Raw genomic sequence first — 22,353 nt, 5'->3', positions numbered from 1 at the left:
ATGACCGTGGAGGTGACAAGCACGGGCGGCAGGCACAACCCGCTGGCAACTGCCAGCTTTTTTTCAAGAGTTTTTTTGTGGTAAGTGTGATTTCACGGCGTGATCTAACTCTGACCGAGCGGTGAGGTAATCAGTTAAGAACAACAAACTGCTGATTTCATGCATACATGTTTGTATATCGTTTTAATTGTGGTTTTTCTGAGTTAACTAGAACTATGAACCCGTTTACAAGGGGATTTAATCTGTGCCAGGATGCATTTTTAATTGAAAAAAATAGTTTCTCATAACTTGATCACGCATTGAAAAATCAGTAGGATTAGCCCATCCCAGCAATGCTGTGCCCCACGGACCACATGAGGCAAGCAAGAAATACTTCAGAATTTATTCAAAAGCCGGTGTTTACATGCTTCAGACCATAATAGTGGAAACTGAGACTGATTACTTTAATTCAAAGTGGGTAGAATCACTTCCATACACTGAAAAAACAAAACAAAACAAAAAACTCCTGGGTTATTTTATTAGGTCATAAAAAATACTAAATCCACAGAAAGTATGTGCAGCTTTTCGCTGTGTGTATTATTTCTGTGCATTTATTTGTGGAATAGATTTTGAACAGCAGAGTTGAGTCAGGTAGCTCTGGACTTGTTTGAGTTTTTCAACCATAACTCATGAATGGGAAAAGCAATTGTAGGCTTTAATGTAGCCCTCATGGTTTAAACTGGCTTAATACATAGTATGAGTACCACACAAACAAATACTACATAGATATGTGGTTGGTCTTTTGATGTCTATATTGAAAGCATTGAGTAACTGAGTAATAACTCACCTTCAGAATGTTCAAAGTGCACTTCTTTCTAGATACCAAGGGAGGCTTCACTACACATGACCAGAGAATTATTAAACTGGGAGAAGCAGAAAACTTTGCTATGTTGTTTCTGATACGTCTGCTTTTCCCCTCTGCTAACCTGACATACACTGAATGTCATACACTGAGACACCAGGCTATGCAAACAGGTGCTTATTAACAGGTGCTTTTACTGCCAGAAAAACACAGAGTTAAATTAAGATGAACTGTCCCATTATACTGTTTTTTTATTCTCTTAAAGTTAAAGTTGGGTGTTTTTTTATTGTTAGTATTTTTTTGAAAAACGTGGTGGATATGGGATGGTGTGTGTGTGAGTGTGTGTGTCCAGGGAAGGCGGACTTTGACGGGCATGCTAATGTGTGTGATTTAAGCCAAGTTGATCTGTAAAGCTAATTTTTTAAAACCCAGACATCAGTAAAATATCATAAGTACAAAAAGCCGAGCAAACTTTTTTTGCTTTTTATCGTGGGGTATCGTGTGTAGAATTCTGAGGTGGAAAATGAATCGAATCCTTCTTTTGGAATAAGGCCGAAATATGGAAAAATGAGGGACAGGTGAAGCGCCATGAATACTTTCTGTCTTTCTATTTCAGCTGGTTAACCCCTTTGCTGCAGCTTGGCCAAAAGCGAAGACTTGAGGAAAATGATATGTATAGCATCCTTAAAGAGGATCAGTCTGAAGCCCTGGGAGAGGAGCTACAGAGGTACTACACTGCTGTGTTGCATTATTGGATCACTAACAAAAGTCAAATCTGAGAGACTGAGAAGATGATGGCTCAGACATAGGTCCTTACAATTTTCTATGACCAGTTTGAGAAGAGATTTATTTTTGAGTCAATGAGTAATGTGGTTATGCATACTACCCAAATAACCCATTTCACAACATGTGATTTAGTCAAATATTGCCTTGAATAACATTAAAAAATTCTTCTACCCAGGAAAGTTATGGGTTAAGACCCTATGGTTTTGTTGTCACTTCCTTTACATGTAGCTGGATGGTTGGCCTAGCACCAGAGGTTTTTGAGCTCTTGATCACTTTTAGTACTATTTATGAACTGGTCTTTTAAGCAGTCCAGAAGAAGAAGCGTTGTTATCTATTTATGATGCAAAAAAAGTCATTTCTGGCCAGTCTACCACAGTAGAATAATACCCCAAAATATTTTTCTGGAGTCTGCCATCTATTGATGATATTTCTGTTTGTATTCACCTCTTCAGGGGTTCATTTCCCCTGGTGAATTGTACAAATATGATCTGTAGACAAGCAGGTAGCTGTTGGTGCTTTGCCAGGAGAGACTGCATGCTTGTTCAGTAGCTGTGTGTTTCTTTGAATTGCCAGGGAGTGCTGCCGTAGTGTGAGTCACACGTGATGTGTTATTCTGACAGGTCAATCTACTTATTCCTGTTTGATGTATTAACTCCTTTCACAACAGGCCAAACCCAACCTTAGGCCTCCCTGAAACATGCCGATGCTCCCAACAGGCATCCTGTCACTAAAAATAACACTAAAAGTTCAACAGAAAGAGCTGTAATAAAGCTCATTACTTTTAAATAATTCAGTTCCATTTTATCACAACAACAGCCAACTTAAAGCACCTTGTATTGTAAGGTAAGACCCCATAATACTACAGAGAAAACCTTAACAAGTCAGTGACCCCCTTTGAGCAAGCAGTTGGTGATGGTAGGAAGTCCACACTTAAATTTTGCTTTTATTTTTAACTTAGTTTTAATAGTTTTTAATAGTAATTGTTATAAAATTGTTAAAGAAGTAGCTTCTTTTTTGCCACACGTGTAAATGTTCCCAGCTCTCTCAGTCAGAAATGCTAACCAGCTCTCTGTGCCATTCATTTGATGAAGATGTAAGTGGCAGTGTCACTGGTGGATCATTGAATTGCTGTTTGCCATTCCATTAACCTGATACTTCTTGTAACAAATGAGTATGTTGCCACTGTGCGGCCGTATGGTTCTCATTTGGAAGGTTTATTTGCTAATGATTTTTTTAAAATGTTGGTGTGACTATATCCTAAATAGTTACATTGCCATTTGTTGTTCTAGATTGGTCTAAAGATCAATGTTGTGTCTAGATTTACATAAAATGTTGTTTGCTTAACTTCAACTTATAGTGTGTACTTCTGTTTGTACCAGAGAAGTTGTACCTTTCACAGTTACCTCATAGGTTAGCCTAATCTAATAATCTCCATGTTTATCTTGCAGATTTTGGGACCGTGAAGTTAGACATGCTACAAAGGAACTCCTGAAGCCAAAACTCACCAGAGTCCTTATAAAGTGCTATGGAAGGTCCTATGCAATGGCTGGGATATTTGTTTTTTTCCTGGTATGTCGACTGGTCATGTGGAGGTGTCAGATGAGTTATTTGTAATGAAATAATAAGCATGCTAATGTACTCAGAGACCTTTCTTGTAACAAAAATTGGCTCAAATATCTAGCAGCCATTTGAACCCATTTCCTAAAGTCTGGGAAAGGATGAATGTAAGCTTGCATTCATTGTCTTTGTCATAAAGGAGACAATCAAAGTGATCCAGCCACTTCTTCTGGGGAAGATAATCCTTTTCTTTGAGAATGGTGACCCCGATGATCAGAGAAGTCTTGGCATGGCGTATGTTTACGCTGCTGCGATGTCCATCTCCACGCTTGGACTGACTATCCTCCAACATCTCTACTTCTATCATGTCCTAAGAACAGGCATGAGGATTAGAGTGGCTATGTGTCACATGATCTACAGGAAGGTCAGTGAAAAATCTGTACAAATGAAGAGTTGTCAGCTTATCTCTGTCAGAAATATGTTCCGATGGATCCATCTATACTTGTCGGTGTTGTGAAAATTGTTTTTTGAGCAGTTAAGTAAAATTCCTCTCATCAGGCTCTCAGACTCAGTGCTAAATCCATGGGACAAACAACCACTGGGCAAATAGTGAACCTCCTTTCAAATGATGTTAATCGTTTCGATGAGGTAAGAGAATCATGTACTCAAACACATGATGAGATTATTTAATTGTATTTGATGACATTTTTAAACCAAGTTGTGCCCTTAACATCAAGATCTTCACACAGATTTGTAAAAAATTGTAAGGTTTGGACAAGTTGTCCAGCATGTTTTCTGCACGTCAACAATCATGCTCTCTATAGATTACACTTAATCTGCTCTACCTGTGGGTGGGACCTCTCCAAGCAGTGGTGATCATTGTTTTCCTTTGGTATGAGATCGGTGCCTCGTGCCTGGCAGGTGTAGCAGCCATCGCACTCATGATGCCGATACAAACCTGGTTTGGAAAACTCTTTGGCATCTTCAGGTATGGACGAAGAATACAGAAGCTGGACATTATTGTTTCTGACGATAACGTTCTTTTATTATGCGCATTGTCTGCCTGTTTTTATACAATTTTGATTAGATGTTTTTTTTAGCCTCTAATGGACACAGTGTAAATGGTGCTTATATTTGCAGGAGCAAAACAGCAGTCCTTACTGACAACAGAATCCGTATCATGAACGAAGTGGTGTCTGGTATCAGGATAATCAAGATGTATGCCTGGGAGAAACCGTTCTCAGCTCTGGTGACTGAAGTCAGAAGGTAAGAACTACAGGTTTTATGAAGAATCAGCTAATTTTTTAGAGGAATTTCTTCTTCTTATAATGTGCTCCCATAATAATTATGAGTATAAACAGTGAATCAAAAACTGTCAAAATAAATATTTTAATAAACTGACTCGTCATCCTGCAGTTTTATGATTTGGAACGACCAATATGATTAATGCTTCGACACATGTGGAAATGAAATGAACTGAAAATATCAGACATGTCTTTAGCTGTCTTTTAAAATAGTGAACAGGACCGATAAACTTCAGGGGCATAAAGAAAGATCATACCACAGATCAGGCTTGCTCCATCAGCCCAGGAACTTTTCTCATTTGCCAAACGAATGAGAAATGTAGGGTTCACATAATGTGTGGTTTGTCTGGAGGCGGAGATCCATGTTGAACCACTGTGCTCTTCTGGAACAGCGGAGAACTGGTCCTATACATGTAAAAATCAAAGGAACACTTTTTGATGAGATTATAGCATCAAGTCAGTTAAACTTATGGGAATAATACAAACTGCTAAGTACCATTTTGAGCTGCTGCAGTGATATTTCAACAAAATATATATTTTTCAGCTCTATAGGTTGATAATTTTCATTTCGATGAAACAATCTGACATCCTTTCATTCCTTACACAATACACAGTCCATAGTGTAGTCAGCATTGATATCCAGCATGATTTTTCCTATATTTTTTTAGTTAGAGTATACAGTTGAAAACATCCTTTGGTGTGCCTAATGTTTTATGTGTGCTTATGAGTCTCCTCATCAACAAGAACAAAGAGCTTGAGCATATAAAGTTAGGCATGTCTGGGAAAATGTAAAGAGATTTCATTAATAGCATGATCTGTATTGGATTTTCTTATCTCTGCAGAGCTCATCAATTTCTTTAAATCACTGCAATCACAGTTTTTTCTGGTAACCTCTTAGGGCCCATGGGAGTTCATATGGATTAGCTACAAGAAGAATTAATCAGAATTAACAACAAGGAGAATTCCTTATTGCTTTGATGTACTGCTCTTAAAGAACAGCTTAGATTTGTATTAATTCATTAATCCTCAACTTTCTCAGCATTGATGTCTGGTTAATGATAATCCTTTATGTTTGCTCTGCACTTTATATGTTAACTGTCACTTATTGTTCCCATCAACACCTTCTGAGATTCTTTGAAAGAAACCCACTCAAAATCAGTCCTTGTGACATCAAGCAGTAATCCATTGTAGCCTTCAAAACTTTCCATCCATCTTCAGCTTAAATGTACTTAGAATAACCACAGAGGAAATTTGTCACTACTAGTGACCAGCATTGAATGGGAGGCTCTGCCTTCTTCATTCTGATTTTAAATACTTACCACGTGTAAGTCAGAAGTCTCTATTGGGGTGATATGGTATAAAGAGGTTTGCTTTACAGAAGCCAGTATTTTAATATTGGCCATGTACAGACAGAGAGTGAGGAAGTCGGTGAAGCTTGAACTTTTGGTGTGGATTATACAACAGCTCAACATTATTTTTCTGTGTGAAAACTTGGGTTGCATTGTAGTCATGATTAATTCAGGGTTACAGTTTCAGGAAGAAAAATGTTTTACAGTCAACCTTCAAGTCTCAATGAGTCTTTGATAATAAAGACTTCTTAAGATATCCACAGTTACAAAACTACTAAATATGTAGTAAATATGAAGTAATGTGTACAATTGGATTCTAACACAGGGTTGATTTATGGTGAAATGGTTTGTCTATTTTTATATTTTAAATGGATTTTAAGTTGGGTTTTTTTTTAATGATTTGTAGAGAAGAGACAAAACCCTTCATCTTGATCAAAACACAAAACAAAGAACGTTACGTTCTTTCCATCAAGCGCAAGGCCTCAGGCTTCGGGGCCTCTGCAGATGCTGAATCATTACATTCTTGTGAGAGGCCCCGCACTGAATGTCCTTAGAGGCCGTACCAAAGCTTTCGACAAACAATTTTTTTAAAGCTGTTTTGCTAATGTTCTAAAGTAAGGTCAAATCTATAATTAACTGTCATTTTCTGCTGAGTCAAGCTAAATGTATTCCCAGTATTAGCATTCCATCATTACCAAACGATATGTTGACGCTATGCTGGACTGAGCCTTTGGTCAAGCAAACTAACACATGATCTTGGTGTTGCATGAGATACATGCAACACCAAGATATATTGCCAAAAGTTCTTGCTCGTTTGCCTTCACACGCATATGAAATTGAGTGACATCCCATTGTTAATCCATAAGGTTTATTATGATTTAGGAGTATATTTATGGGAATTTTTAACCATTTTTCCAGAAGTGAGGTCAGACACTGATATTGGATGAGAAAGTCTGGCTCACAGCCTCCGCTCTAATTATTCCCAAAGATGTTCTGTCAGGTTTAAGTCAGGACTCTGTGCAAGCCAGTCAAGTTATTTCACATTAGACTCATTGATGCATGTTTATTTGGATGTTGTTTTCTGCACTGTTGCACAATGATGTTGGAACAGGAAGAGGCCGTCCTCAAACTGTTCCCACAAGGTTGGGAGCATGAAATTGTCCAAAATGTCTTGTTATGCATCAAGAGTTAGTTTCACTGGAACTAAGATGAGCCCAACTCCTGAAAAACAACTCCAGATCTCACCGCTCCACCAAATTTTACACTTGGCACAATGTAGTCAGGCAAGTACTGACAGACTCGATACACGTACACTACCGGTCAAAGGTTTTAGAACACCCCAATTTTTCCATTTTATAATTGAAAGTTATGCAGTTTAATGTTGCATTGCACTCTGAAGTGAAAGCATAGTACAAATAAGCAATTCAAGTAAAACAATTATCATGGAATCAATTTATAGACCAAAATGTATTCTATAATTCCACCTTTGGCAGCTGAACACACCCGTGGCATTCTTTCTACAACAGAGATCAAATATTCTTCAGAAAGTTCTTCCCATATCGGTTGCAGAGGTTCCCATAAATGTGTGGCACTTTTAGGTTGCTCTGCTTTCACTCTTCTGTCCAGTTCATCCCAAACCAGCTCGATGGGGTTTAAGTCTGGAGACTGGAGACCACTCCATGTTTTCCAGCTTACCATCTTGTTCTTTGTTCCTGAGGTAGTTCTGGCATAGCTCGGACTTTTGTTTTGGGTCATTATGTTGCAATAGGATGAAACCCTGACCAACTAGAGGGTATTGCATGGCGCTGCAGAATGCTGTGTTAGCCATTTTGGTTCAGGGTGCCTCTCACTCTGTACAAGTCACCGAGCTGGAATCCAGCAAAACAGCCCCAGACCATCACACTTCCTCCTCCATGTTTGACAGTTGATGCCACACACTGTAGAGCCATCCTTTCGCGTACGAAGATCCTGCGTGATGAACCGGTGATTTCAAATTTTGATTCATTGCTCTATAATACCTTCTTCCAGTCTTCAGTAGTGCAGTGGCGATGTTTCATGACCCAGGCAAGCCTCTTTGTCTTATTCTGACGTCTTAGCGATGGCTTTCTTCCTGCAGCTTGTCCTGTCAAACCTGCAGCTCGAAGTCTTCTCTTCACAGTTGAAACTGAGACTTACTATGACCATTATTAAGCTGTGTTTAAAGCTGTTGCCCTGTTAGCCACCGATCACGGAAGCTGTTAACTCTCAGAAACCTTTTTCTCACCACAAACTACTTTTTGCAGTACAGTGCTGTTCAGCTGATGCTCACGAGGGCATGGTACCACAGTGTGTTCCAACACTGCTTTCATGCAGGCAGAGGGGGTTGTAAGTAATCCAGAAAAGCTGGAACACCTGTAAGAATTAGTAGCACCAGCTTTCAAGACCTGATCAACCTCCATTGCTGCACAACAGCTTTAAATTGTTAACCCATTTTGTGTTCCCTGAAAAATACCTTTTTGTATAATTTGAAATGTACATTATTTTTCATTTTTTTCGAGAGTAAAAAAGGGTTATATAAGAATCAGTCCATTTACCATCCAGTGACCCTGTTCGGTGATTTTACGTTGCCTACCGTACCACTTCCTGGCAAAAAAGCAGAAAACTCAGAACCACTGTACTGCCAGATAAAAAAAAGTTTAATGCAATTTGTAGAAGCACAGCGAGGATAAACTTGACCTACGTGTATCGACTAGAGAAACTTCACGAGGGTCTAACATTCAAACTGGGAAGCTTAAATACAAACTTAAAAAGACAATAACAACCACCTGTGTGAGAGGAAATAAAAAAAACAAAACAAGAAGCATCACTGTAAATATATCAAGAATCACATATTATACGTGATAAACCTTGTTAACTCAATCTTTGTAGGCTAATAAATATAAGACCACAAAATACAAAAAATGCACAGAAAATATGTGATAAAGACATGAAAACTGTGGGAAGGAAAAACACAGGAAGGAAGCTCTGGGAGAACCAGGTTCAGGGAGGGGCAGCCATCTGGTGCAATTGGTTGGGGGTTAGGGGAGGAAGACAGGATAAAGACATGGTGTGGAAGAGAACCAGAGATTAATAATAACTAATGATTAACTCTAGAGTGGTGTATAAACAGAGGGTGAAAAGAGGTTAGTGAAGAAGAAACACAAGCATAAATTAGGTAGGTTTCAGGGCCAGGGTCACCTGATCCAGCCATAACTATGAACTTTATCAAAAAGCAAAACTTTAATGCTAATCTTGAAATCCAAACTGGGGGCTGGTTCAACAGAAAAGGGCCCTGAAAGCTGAAGTCGCTCTATCTACTACAATAACCAAGGAACCACAAGTAAGCCTGCAGTCTGAGAGCAAAGTGCTCTATTGGGGTGATATTTAAGATAAGATGAGGCCTGATAGTTCAAGGTCTTGTATGTTAGTATGTCTTTGCACTCTTCATGGTCTGATGAAGAAAATAATTATTTAGACGTAAGTATTTCAGTTGTAGTCATTTGAGCATTCTTTTTTTTGACAGTGGTGTGACACTCTAAATAAAGTCTTCTGATTTTACATATTAAGCCTCCCTATGTTCTTCTTTACGCCTAGGAAAGAAATTCATCAGATATTAAAAAGCTCCTACCTGCGAGGACTCAACATGGCTTCATTCTTTGCCAGCAGCAAGATGACAGTGTTTGTCACCTTCACTGTCTACGCCCTCCTGGGCAACACCATCACTGCCAGCAGTGTGTTTGTCACTGCATCCCTGTATGGTACAATTAAGCTCACAGTGACCCTGTTCTTTCCTCTGGCCATTGAGAAATTGTCAGAGACTGTTGTGAGCATTCGCAGGATTAAGGTAATTCTGTTCTTTCATAAATTGGAATACAAGTAACAAAACCGTAGCTGATATCTGTCATTAGTACCATAATGACCGATTTACTACTTTTCTATTGTCTAAAAAGTTCAGAGAACTTTACATAACAAAAATCGTGTTGACTTAATGTTACGGGCTTCCCTGAGCCTGGTTCTGATGGAGGTTTCTTCCTGTTAAAATGGATTTTTTCCTTCCCACTCTCACCATGTGCTTGCTCATCTGAGTAATCTGATTGTTGGGACTTTCTCTGCATTGTTGTATTGTCTCTTTAGGTTACAATATAAAGCATGTTGAGGCAACTGTTGTTGTGATGCTTGTTTGGTGCTGTTGAACTAAAATAGAATTGAAATTCATGATGTTTTCCATCATGGAGAATCCATCTGTCAAATAGATCCTAAAGTGATGTCCAGATTGATTGCAGATATTGTAACTGTCCTGCAAAAAAATGGATAAAAGATTGGTGGTGACATCAGAACTCTTTTTAATCTTAAATGTAGTTGTTTCTAAATTTGTGGATAGGTAAAGCAAGAGAACTGTGCTAATTTAGTTTATGTTTCAAAGCACGTGTGTCCATTAAATATCTTTCAAGAATTTTCTCGTCCTGGAAGAGCTTGAAAGAAAAAATCTCGCACTGCCTTTGGAGGGAAAAATGGAGAACGCTATTGAAATTGAGGCACTGACCTGCTACTGGGATAAGGTAAATGTTAAAGTTTAAAACTCATATTGATAATGAGTCATCTTGCATAATTTTAAATTCAAAATTTGTGCATTAATTAATACATTCTTCTTCTTTTTTTTAGAGTTTGGATGCACCATCTCTGCACAATGTTTCCATCACAGCAGAGTCACACCAGCTTTTCACTGTGATCGGACCAGTGGGGGCCGGAAAGGTCCGCAACTGACTTACCATTTAGCCTTTAGGTCAGAACATTGAGTATCAAAATTGTGTTTTCAGGGTCACATGTTCATAACATCTGTGTTTTCTTCAGTCATCTCTGCTCAGTGCCATCCTGGGAGAGCTGCCTTATGACACAGGCACATTAAAGGTCATAGGTCAAATAAGCTATGCAGCCCAGCAACCCTGGGTGTTCCCTGGAACCATCCGCAGCAACATCCTGTTCGGGAAACAACTGAATCCTAAAAAGTATGAGAGGGTCCTCAGAGCCTGTGCTCTGAAGAAGGTGAGATATAATGCTGCAAGTTAACCAGTTCATGTTAGGCCAGCAGCTCAAGGCGAACCGATCTTTACCCTCTGGTGTAAAATCTTACAAGGTGGGTTCCTACCTATAGAAAATGCTGATTAGCTCCAACAATATGATCAGATGACCTTGATAAAAGCCAGCAGCCTTCAAAAGTCAATTATAATCATATTGATTAATTGCATTGTTTGCTATAGTTTAGGAGCAAATTCTGAAATTTGACTTTGGGACGTCACATCTTTTCTTGAAATTAAAGCAGTATTAGTTGTGCTTTTCTTTTATGTCTCATTTGAAGTACAGCTGTGGTCAGAAGTTTGCATGCACTCATCCCAGGCATGAATATCATGGTTATTTAACTGTTCTTTTTCTATAGTGGAATGATTGTACAGCACACATCTTCAATAACTTTAAAACAAGTTTAAGCTTTTATTTGGGATTTTTTCTAATCTATGGATCAAAAATATACAAACAACCTCAAATATATACTCACCAATTTATTGGTGTTCATTTAGCTGTATTTAGTTCAATATCACTTTGCAAGTTGCTCTTCAAACAGACACTTTTGGAGGCCATCAATGATCTTCTGGTGGATTCTGTCTAGATATTTTGACCACTCTTCTTGGCAGTTTGTTTAAATTGGTTAGTTTCCTGGTATGGAGCTGGCCATCCTGGGAGAGCTGCCTTTGAAAGCCTCACCTTTGTTCCTCTAAATATATTGTGGTCTAACATCTCAGTTTTTCTCTTGTCTGACCATAAAACATTTTATCAGAAGCTATTTGTTTGTCCATGTGGGGGAACGGCAAATTTCAATCAAGCTTGAAGGTGTCGACTTTGGAGCAGGGCCTTTTTTCTGTACAATCGTTTCATTCTGGAAAAAGAACAATTCAAATAAATCATTAAAAACTCAAAATTATCATGACATTCATGCCCTTGATGATTGTAGGCAAGTTACGCCTCCATTGTTTCAAATTCAGGACCTGCAGCTGTTCCCAGATGGAGATCTGACACTGATCGGGGACAGAGGGGCCACACTCAGTGGGGGACAGAAAGCTCGTGTCAACCTGGCAAGGTACATGGACATCATGTAGTAAGAACGCTACCTAGAAGAAAACTTACACGTATTGTATCACCGTGACGCATTCAAATGTTAGTCTGAGTTTCTAAGGAACCTAAACTAGAGGCAACAAGTAGCTAGATGTTGGGGTGCATGTATTTTTACCCTGCATGCACACACTTGTGCTGTTACATTTGCTATAGTTTATGTGAAAGTTCAGTCTTTTTCCTGACAAATAAGATTCCCCCACTGTGTGTCCTTGTTTTCAGGGCTGTATATCAGGATGCAGACATCTACCTCCTGGATGACCCTTTAAGTGCTGTGGATGCAGAAGTTGGAAAACATCTTTTTGAGCAGTGAGTAATAAAGAGTTCGGTGCTAATTATCTGTATACCCTGATTAATAATGGTGTCGAGAATCGTGCTCATGCTCGACAGTACACACTGCATGATTGAAGTTCATGTGAACTGTTTTAATTCCATTCAGTTCAGTTTTATTTATATGGAACTATTTCAAAGCAACAGTCACAAACGTGCAGAAACCCCCTCTTATTTATCAAAATCAGGTGTATCTGTGGCCTGCTGAAGAACAAGTGTCGTATCCTCATCACACACCAGCTCCAGCATCTGAGGACGGCTGACCAGATCCTGGTCCTCAAGGAGGTTTGTCCCCCTTTATGCTGGTTTAAGTAGGCAGGGGATAAACATGTTTGCATTCACCAGTTATAGTTTGTTACTCTGAGGTGTGTAATCTCTGAGAGTGAGCTCCAGCACACGTTGATCTCCAGTCGTCAGGTGAGATTTCCGTTTCCAAATTGTTATTAATTTTTTAACTTACAACACAAAGTCTCTGGACCAGATGTGTTAATACAAAACTACTCAGTTACAGAAGTTAAGGAAACATATTCATTCAGATGAAAAATCTAATTCAGTTTGTCAAAAAACGCTTCAGCTGGAGGAAAGAGATCCAGCATTATGTAGAGTGATGTTGGGAGGTTTAGGTTTAGGTTAGCTTAGGTGACGAGCTGAAAAGTGTCAGGGATAAACAGGCAACGCGGCTTTGTGTACAGTTCCAATTAAATCTCCTTGATCCCCTTTTTAATGTGTTCCCCTTTACTCACAGGTTCTGCATTTTGTAGAAGGAGCTTCACAACTGATTTTTAATGGTGGTTTTCCAATTTTCCAAATTCATAGAAATGATTTTCTCCGAAGGAAGGCGTTCCTTCAGATGAGCCTTTTTGACTTTTTTGTTATTAAGTACTGAAAAACACATTGTTGCTCATTTTCATTATTTGTTTCTCCAGGGTCATGTCATGGTCCAGGGAACCTACAGTGAGCTGCAGACCTCTGGCCTGGATATTGTGTCCCTGCTGAGAAGTGATGTGGAGGCACATTCAGTTGGGTCATGTTCGGTTGACCCAGACAAATTGTCTTTACGCAGCCAGTGGACGATTTGCTCACATGGGTCACACTGTTCTTCCAGCAGCCTCCTGCTACCAGACAGCAGCTGCACTGATCAGCTTCATGTAGGTATATTTCCAAAAGATTAGATTAAGAGTCCCCACATAAATGGCAGCATTTTGTAGTCACCTAATTACAAGGATGGACAGAGGTAGAAATGAATAGTTTGGGTTAAAATAGACCTGCAAGTCTATTATCACTAAACTTGTTTTATTGTTTTGCAGGTTGAAGTTGCTCAAACTATTACAGAAGAAACTCGAGCTGAAGGAAATGTTAGCGGCCATGTTTACCTTAAGTACTTCACAGCAGGCTGTAACACTTTGGTGTTAATGGTCATAATACTGCTCAGCATAATAGCTGAGGTAAGCCCCGACCCTTCAACACCCTTCCTGCACTCTTTCTGTCTCCAGGTGTTACCTGTCTGTATTAACTGTTATCAGTATTAAATCCCTCACTGTACAATCATGTGGAAATGTCACAGTGACTCTAACCCAGGGGTGGGCAATCTCAGTCCACGAGGGTCGGTGTCCCTGCAGGTTTTAGATCTCACCTTGGGTAATCACCTGAATCACATGATTATTTCGTTACCAGGCCTCTGGAGAACTTCAGGACATGTTGAGAAGCTAATTTAGCCATTTAAATCAGCTGTGTTGGTTTGAGGACACATCTCAAACCTGCAGGGACACCGGCCCTCGTGGACTGAGATTGCCTACCCCTGCTCTAACCTGACTTAACCTTCCCACCCTCCCACACATTTCATGCAACTTGGTTTCCTCATGCTGTGTTTCAAAAATTGATCTAAAGAGAGGTCCGTTTCAACAGGTTGCATATATCCTGCAGGACTGGTGGCTGGTATATTGGTAAGAACTTTACCAATGTGGATATTTTTAATGGCAAATACAGTATGCAATAGCTTAACTTTATACTGTTCATTTGACAGTTTTTTAAATGAAATTAGATCAGTTATCATTTCGTGTGTACCTGATTGAATTGTCTTGTCATCTGACAGGGCAGGGGAGGAGTTTTCTAACAGCACAGCCACTGCTGTTAGCGTGGACAGTGGAATGGATGTTACTAGCTCATTTCGAAAGTTTGATCTCACTTTTTACCTCGGTATTTATTCAGGTAAGCCTATAGTTATAGTAATACCTATAGTTCTTGTTAGTCTTCAGGTCTAATATCTAATATAGTCCTGCTGTGTTTACTTTTAGGTTTGACAGCAGCAGCTGTGGTCTTTGGTTTTGCCAGGAGTTTGGTGATATTTCACGGGCTGGTGAGATCAGCTCAGACTCTGCACAACAGCATGTTTAGTGCTGTTCTCCACACCCCGGTTACCTTCTTTGATGTCAACCCCATAGGTGAGGCCTACACAGAATTTATTTTAAATTTAAGAAAAAGCGTTGAATTACATCAGGGTATATCCTGCCTTATGCCTTTGACCGATTGGGAGTTTTGCCTATAGTTTTACAAATAACCCAGTCTATTTCTACCAGGAAGAGAACTGGAGTCAAAACACATCCCTGACATATTCCAGTGTTGTCTGAGTTCTCCAAGATGACATTGGCCTTAAACCTCTAAAAAAAGGTCTATTAAGTTCAGTTCAATCCAGTTTTATTCATACTTGGCACTCCAAGTTAGAACAGCCACATAAAGGTGCTTTGGGAGGGAAAAACTCTCTTTTAACAGGAAGAGATTCCTGGTAAAACCAGGCTCAGGGAGGAATGGGGATTTTCCTCCCCACTTTCACCGAGGTGCTTGTCATGAGGCAACGTTTCAATGAATGGTGAAAGCATTGATTTGTATGGTGTAAAGCTTCATGTTCAGAACATAGACAGTATAAAGATGGACGTAGTGATATCACCCACTGATTTTGGATTGTCCAGGTAGCTTCAATGTTAGCGTCTTGCTAGCATTAGCCCACTAGAGCATACAGTACACACTAAGAAAAAGGACAAAAATTACACTTGCCTACATCCTTAACATGATAATGGTGCTGGGTGCAGGGCTGACATATCTTTGCTTTTACTGATTGAATGATTTATAGTCTTCTCTTTATATAATGTTTCTGTTCCTTTTCCCTTGTTTCAGGTCGAATACTCAACAGATTTTCCAAAGATGTCAGCCAAATGGACTCCATGCTACCTATCACTTTTGTGGACTTCTATCAAGTGAAGACTACTATATGTGCTATATACACACAAGACTCACTTAAAAGGATCCTTCAGTAATTTGAGTATTTCTGATTATGCGATGTTGTTTTAGTTGTTTTTACAGAATGCTGGCGTTATCGCGGTGGCAGCCTCAGTCATCCCTCTCATCCTCATCCCTGTTGTTCCTCTCCTAATAATCTTTCTGTACTTGAGAAGCTTTTACCTCCGTAACTCACGTGATGTCAAACGTCTCGAGTCAACAAGTGCGCTTATTTTTATTACGATCCTATCATAAACTCATCATTTTAAACTGTAGGTTCAATGACGCTGGCTGTTTAACAGTTTCTCACAGCTAATCTTTTCCTACAGCGCGGAGTCCAGTCTTCTCCCACCTGTCCTTGTCTCTTCAGGGTCTTTCCACCATCAGAGCCCTCAAGGCTGAGGAGAGGTTAAAGAAGGCATTTGATGCCCATCAGGACCTGCATTCGGGTTTACTCTTTATGAACTCTTTATGGATGGTTAAAACTGAGATTTTCTAGCTGATTTTAAAGGAATTTCAAGCGATAAAGAAGACTACTCATAGTTCCAAGTAGAACTGGAATTCTGGATAATTTGCTCTCAGTCTGTCAATGAATACCTTCTGGGAGCATATTTGTAAAGGCATTTTCCCTCTTAAGAAAGGTTATCACAGGTCAATTCAAAGTTGATCATTTGCTCAACTATCTCTCCTAAGAGGCCTTGGGAAGATAAGCTATGCGTCTCCAGCTGAAAAATAGTTAAAAATGTTGTAAATCAGTAATGATAGTGGAATAATGATAGCGAAGAAGCCTGGAAGACTTTAATTCAGTTTTATTTATGTGACAACAGTCACCTCAAGGTGCTTTATATTGTACAAATCGCTTTATAATAAATTACATGTGTGAGATATTTGGGTCTCATGAAATGTCTTGTAAAGTGAACCTGCTCAAAAGATTAACCTGGTCATCTTCTTTATAATGAAATGCATTTTTTCGTCTCGTTGCAGAGGCGTGGTTTTTGTTCCTGATGACCTCCCGCTGGTTTGCACTACGCCTTGACAGCATTTGCTCCATATTCATCACTCTCACAGCATTTGGCTGCGTCTTACTCAGACATGGTGAGGAACTAAAGCACCATGCAGACAAACTGTCTCACAACAGGTGCCTTATATTGTAAGGTAAAGAGTCTGTAACGATACAAAGAAAACCCCAACCATCAGAGGACCCTCTTAGAGCAAGCACTTGGCGACAGTGGGAAGGAAAAAATCCTTGATTTATTTTATTACAGCGATTATGTATGCTGTAGGTATTAAAGGTACTGTACAATGTTTTGAATATCAATCTATCAGACTCTAATTTGTACATGTAAATGGAGAGTCCTCTTCACACACTAAGGTTAGTTATGGAGTTCCACAGGGTTCGGTGCTAGGACCAATTCTGTTTATATTATACATGCTTCCCTTAGGCAGTATCATCAGAAGACATAGCATACATTTTCACTTCTATGCAGATGACACCCAGCTTTATATATCTATTAAGCCAGATAACACACACCAATTTGTTAAAATACAGAAATGTCTTAAAGACAAAGACTTGGATAACGTCTACTTTTCTGCTTCTAAATTCAGATAAAACTGGGGTTATTGTACTCACCTATAAAAATCTAACCCTCCAGTAACACTGAGGAATTTTGGAGTCATTTTTGACCAGGATATATCATTCAGTGCATATATGGTAAACAAACGTGTTGGACTTCCATTTGCGGAATCTGGTTCAAATTAAAAACATTCCGTTTAAGTGATGCTGAAAAACTTACTTCTAGGCTGGACTACAATTCCTTATTATCAGGATCTCCTAAAAACGTCCTAAAAAGCCTTGAGATGGTCCGCAATGCTGCAGCAAAGATACTGACAGGGACCAGACCAAGAGAGCACATTTCACCGACACTGGTTTTTCCTCATTGCATCCCTGTTAAATCCGGAATCGAATTTAACATACAAGGTCTGGAATAATCAGGCCCCATCTCATCTTAAAGACCTAATAGTACCCTATCAACCCATTAGAGCACTTCGCTCTCAGACTGCAAGCTTGTTTGTGGTTCCTAGAGTATTTAAAAGTAGAATGGGGGGCCGAGCCTTCAGTATTCAGGCCCCTCTTTTGTGGAGTTTGTATTCAGGACAGGGCTCTAGACTAACTTTTTGCCATGGGCGTACTCCTAACTTTAAAAAGTTAGGCGTACCGGCACAAAAGTTGGGCGCACACAAATTTTATAATAATTTATATAATATAATATAATGTGTTTTTCTGGATACACTGTGCTTTTTCAGCATTCAAAGATTGATGACACCGTGTCAGAGCACTGGCTATGAATTTCAGAAGGATCAGGCCTTAACTTAACAGGAAAAGTTAGCAATAGTTCTTTTCCTATTACAGCTACATCCACGTCTGTCGTGCCTAGGCTGCTCACTAGGGCTGGGTATCATCACTGATTTCTATAATCCATTCGATTCCGGTTTTCAAAGTCCCGATTCGATTCAACTTTTAGCCTCAGACAGTCAGAAATATTATAATTCTGATCATTTATCAGTACTGACTTCATCAGAATTGTGAACATCACAGCAGAGGCCTTTGTGTGAAAGTAACTGAGAATAAAACACAGATTTTCCTGGTCTGGCTTTTTATAGCAGATAACCTTAAAAATATTCTACAATGTTCTGCATATAAAGTTTAGATTTCTTCAGTATTGAACAACAGAAAAAATAGGCTTTCTTGTCCGAGGTCATTTAAGTGAAAAAAAGAAAAAGACAGCAGCCACAGCGCTGTAAACAACGGTAGACTGGTGGGCAATAAGTGAATGAATAATACAGAAAACAGAGATTGGAGACGGGAAACTGTTCTTGAAGTACAGAGAGAGATAGAGAGAGAGAGCTAGCTGTGCATGAAGTGTGATTTTAATAGTCGTGGAAGCAAAACAGCAAAATTCATGACGACATTGATCAAATGTGAAGCGCAGTTTGCTGCTTCTTTTGCTGCTTGCTCGGTGAATTTTGGTTGGAGAGACAAAACCTGCAGCTCAGAATCAGCGCAAAAAGACGTAAACACAGTGCGGACCGGACGCATCAGAACCGCTAAGCTCCGACAGAGTGTCCGTCTACGGGCCGTCGGGTGAGAAAGCCGAGAAAGACAAAGTTGATTCTGATGCGTCGGTCCTCTGTGTTTACGTCTTTGTGTGGAATCCCTGTACCTGCTCTCATTTGCTTTTTGGTTGTTGTTGAAATGGTTTTGTGAGCTTTAATCTGAGAATCTGGCGTTTCTGGCAAAACACAGTTATATTTAAAAGTCGATTCAGGATTTAATGAATTGATATCGCTTTATTCAAGCTACTCACCTCCCACTTCCACCTGCACTTTCAACTGGACCACGGCCAATCAGAGAGGTCCCGCCCCTTACTATCTCTGATTGGTTTAGTCCACGATAGGGGCAAAATGTGTGTCTGTTGTTGACCACAGGGAAGGTTGCAGATTTTTTTTTTTTTTTTTTTTTTTTTTTTTTTGCTACCCGAACAGTTAGTCGCACAGGTGCAACCAATTTTTTTTTTTTTTTTTTTTTTTTTTTTTTAGTGGCACCACTGAAAATTTTGGTCGCATTTGCGACCAAATTGGTCGCACTCTAGAGCCCTGATTCAGGAGACAGACAAACTCTACTTTTAAGACTTTTTTTTTTATAAAGCATATATTTAGGGATGGATGAGTTGACCCTGAATTTTCCCTTAGTCATGTTGCAATAGCTCTAGGCTGCTGGGGGCTTCCCATGATGAGTCTTTTTCTTCACTCTTTATGTGCGTATACACCACTCAGCATTTATTCATTAGTTATTGTTCATCTCTGGCTCTGTTCCAGGGTGTGTCTTTGTCCCGTCTTATTCCCTGCACCCACAGTCAGTCATGGCAGATGGCTGCCTCTTCCTGACCTGGTTTTGCCAGAGGTTTCTTCCTATAAAAACGGAGTTTTTCCTTCTCACTGTCGCCAAAGGATTTGCTCGTGGGGGGGTCACATGATTGTTGGGGTTTTCCTCTGTATTATTGTAGGGTCTTTACCTTACAATATAAAGTGCTTTGAGGCAATTGTTGCTGTGATTTGGTGCTATATAAATCAAATTGATGTGAATTGAATTGAATCTGTGCAACAGGTCAAGAATATATAATGTAGATTAATAAGATTTGCCATAAATGGACGTTTATTAAAACCTTTACTTAAACTATTAAAAATAAAGGAAAGAAAAACCAAACAGTTCCACAACTTTTAAACCAACCAGCCCCTTAGTGGGCTTGGGGTATTTAGCAAACTAAACACAATTAAATGTTTAATTTAACTGCATTTAGTTTGCTAAATACCCTAACCACACACAGTGAGTTAATGCAGAAGAAAGTCCTGAACTAGCCTCTGATTTCTGATCATGTTTTGGATCCATTAGGCCTGGAGGCTGGAGAGGTGGGCCTTGTGCTGACCTATGCTGTAACACTGATAGGAAACTTCCAGTGGACAGTGAGACAAAGTGCAGAGGTGGAGAACATGGTAAGAACTGAGTGATGACATTTTGTATTTCCAGTTTTTTTTTTTTTTTTTGAATGAATGATGTTGATGAAAATGATGTTGGTGGGTGAAGATAAATGTACTTAATGGACAGTTACATGGAGCAAAGTTTCCATTTCCCTTAATCCTCTCAAATTTTGATCATACCTCATTTGTACAAAAACTTTGGACACTTGACTTCTGCACTTACAGTAAAGTATGCTGTACAAATTATAAAGCCCTTTGTAGGAAAGTTGGAATTTTCGGTTTTGGGGTTTAAAAAATATAAAAACATCCTGATGCCTATGAATGAACGTTAACATAGGCTACAAAAAGCATAATTGAAAAAGACCTCTTGGCTTTTCAGATGACATCAGTGGAGAGGGTGGTGGAGTACACTGAGCTAAAGAGTGAAGCACCCTTAGAAACTCAGAGGCGTCCTCCCCCTGATTGGCCGAGCCAAGGAATGATAACCTTTGATCGAGTGAACTTCTTTTATAGCAAGGATGGACCACCGGTCCTCAAAGACATCAACGCCACGTTTCAACCCAAAGAGAAGGTGACACATCGGTTTGTGGAGAACAGCTGGTTGGGGTCTGAGTAATGATCAGCTGTTGATGTTTTGTGTCCTGTGGGTCAGGTTGGTATTGTGGGTAGAACAGGAGCGGGGAAAAGCTCTCTGGTCTCGGCTCTGTTTCGCCTGGCAGAGCCCCAGGGAAAGATCTACATCGACGGTATTGTGACCTCTGAGATTGGCCTACATGACCTGCGCCAGAAGATGTCCATCATTCCTCAGGTACAACATCAGATGACACTTCAACTGCCTGAAGAAATACGTAGTTACAATCTCACTGTTACAATAATGCTATCCATTTCTGTTATTCTTCTATTAATTGAAACTGCTATATCATTTATTTTCAGTAAATTAAACTAAAAACACAGATTTTCAAAGTCATACGATACTGCGTGTCGTTTCCAAATCCATATCCGGTACATAGAATTAATGACGTAGCAGAGTCTACTGATTTTTCTCCCTGACTTCTCTCCCCTCTGCTCCCCAGGACCCAGTTCTCTTTACTGACAGTGTGAGGAAGAACTTGGACCCTTTCAACCAGCACACTGATGAAGACCTGTGGAAAGCTCTGGAAGAGGCTAGTATTTAATTAGCACACCCAGATTTGTCGTTACTGCCCACAGACCAGCTACAGGTTTCTCCTCTCCATGTTCACTGCAGGTACAGATGAAGTCTGTGGTGGAGGAGCTGCCTGGGAAGCTGGAGACTGTCCTGGCTGAGTCAGGCTCCAACTTCAGCATGGGCCAGAGGCAGCTGCTGTGCCTGGCCAGAGCAGTCCTGAGGAAGAATCGCATTCTCATCATCGACGAAGCCACGGCCAACGTTGACCCAAGGTCCTCCAGATACATTACCAGTACAGAGAGCTCCTAGACATCCAGGAGCTTTCTCAACACACTTTTCCCACATGATTCTCAAAGTGTTTTTCTTGTTGTTACTGCAGGACAGATGAGCTGATCCAGAAAACCATTCGGGAAAAGTTCAGAGACTGCACTGTGCTCACCATCGCTCATCGCCTCAACACCATCATAGACAGCGACCGTATACTGGTGACTCAGCTATTCCGACTGTAGCTTTTTAATAAATTCATACTGTTAGAGTACACAGATATGCAAAAAATGTTCCTGTGTTAACTGTTACACCACCGTATGTTTTCTCTTGGCCTAAGGTGCTGGACAGTGGCACCATCCAGGAGCTGGACTGTCCTTTCACTCTACTGCAAAACAAGGAGGGTGCTCTCTACAAGATGGTGCAAGAGATGGGCCAGGCTGAGGCAGCGGCTCTGCTGGAGTCAGCAGGAAGGTGAGGTGAAAAAGAGTCCCCTTAAACATGGCTGAAAAATCTGCATCCACACAGTTTCCATGCTTTCCAGCTTATGACAGCAGCCTGAGCAAAATAATTTAGACTTTTCTGTGGCTGCTACAACCAGGTGAGGTCTACTTCCAACAAGTCTCTCTCACACCCAAACAGAGAAGTTAAACTGTGACGTGGAGTGAAACACTGGAATCAGCTGAACTCTTGCAGCAACCTCTGAGCACCGCGAGCTCCTCCTGCCTCCAACTGTGTGCAACGACTGGGGCGTTTGATGTTTTTTATGCTTTGATCTTATTTGAT

The 22,353-nt window shown here is 40.0% G+C and overlaps 1 protein-coding gene across 1 annotated transcript in view; it reads left to right on the top strand.

Moving 5' to 3' along the window:
* The window catches only part of LOC146681532 (ATP-binding cassette sub-family C member 4-like), a 56,614-nt gene continuing 34,261 nt past the window's right edge, over positions 1 to 22,353 (top strand). The window contains exons 1-27 of the mRNA XM_085448781.1: positions 1 to 80; positions 1,458 to 1,568; positions 3,076 to 3,196; positions 3,384 to 3,608; positions 3,743 to 3,832; positions 4,009 to 4,172; positions 4,325 to 4,450; positions 9,450 to 9,699; positions 10,307 to 10,414; positions 10,518 to 10,607; positions 10,707 to 10,898; positions 11,891 to 11,985; positions 12,240 to 12,326; positions 12,536 to 12,632; positions 13,274 to 13,495; positions 13,655 to 13,792; positions 14,253 to 14,290; positions 14,440 to 14,555; positions 14,642 to 14,788; positions 15,519 to 15,598; positions 15,693 to 15,843; positions 15,950 to 16,069; positions 16,605 to 16,715; positions 20,071 to 20,171; positions 20,536 to 20,727; positions 20,809 to 20,964; positions 21,230 to 21,319. Of these exons, the coding sequence (XP_085304907.1) occupies positions 1 to 80; positions 1,458 to 1,568; positions 3,076 to 3,196; positions 3,384 to 3,608; positions 3,743 to 3,832; positions 4,009 to 4,172; positions 4,325 to 4,450; positions 9,450 to 9,699; positions 10,307 to 10,414; positions 10,518 to 10,607; positions 10,707 to 10,898; positions 11,891 to 11,985; positions 12,240 to 12,326; positions 12,536 to 12,632; positions 13,274 to 13,495; positions 13,655 to 13,792; positions 14,253 to 14,290; positions 14,440 to 14,555; positions 14,642 to 14,788; positions 15,519 to 15,598; positions 15,693 to 15,843; positions 15,950 to 16,069; positions 16,605 to 16,715; positions 20,071 to 20,171; positions 20,536 to 20,727; positions 20,809 to 20,964; positions 21,230 to 21,319 (3,498 nt within the window). The remainder of the gene's footprint in view (positions 81 to 1,457; positions 1,569 to 3,075; positions 3,197 to 3,383; positions 3,609 to 3,742; positions 3,833 to 4,008; positions 4,173 to 4,324; positions 4,451 to 9,449; positions 9,700 to 10,306; positions 10,415 to 10,517; positions 10,608 to 10,706; positions 10,899 to 11,890; positions 11,986 to 12,239; positions 12,327 to 12,535; positions 12,633 to 13,273; positions 13,496 to 13,654; positions 13,793 to 14,252; positions 14,291 to 14,439; positions 14,556 to 14,641; positions 14,789 to 15,518; positions 15,599 to 15,692; positions 15,844 to 15,949; positions 16,070 to 16,604; positions 16,716 to 20,070; positions 20,172 to 20,535; positions 20,728 to 20,808; positions 20,965 to 21,229; positions 21,320 to 22,353) is intronic.

The sequence above is a fragment of the Copadichromis virginalis genome, linkage group LG23 (assembly GCF_057382275.1).
Source record: "Copadichromis virginalis isolate Kocher_CV1m ecotype Utaka linkage group LG23, C_Virginalis_male_GT1.1, whole genome shotgun sequence".
Taxonomy (NCBI): Eukaryota; Metazoa; Chordata; class Actinopteri; order Cichliformes; family Cichlidae; genus Copadichromis; species Copadichromis virginalis.
Note: the sequence above shows the minus strand (reverse complement) of the source record. Positions and strands in the feature narration are given on the sequence as shown.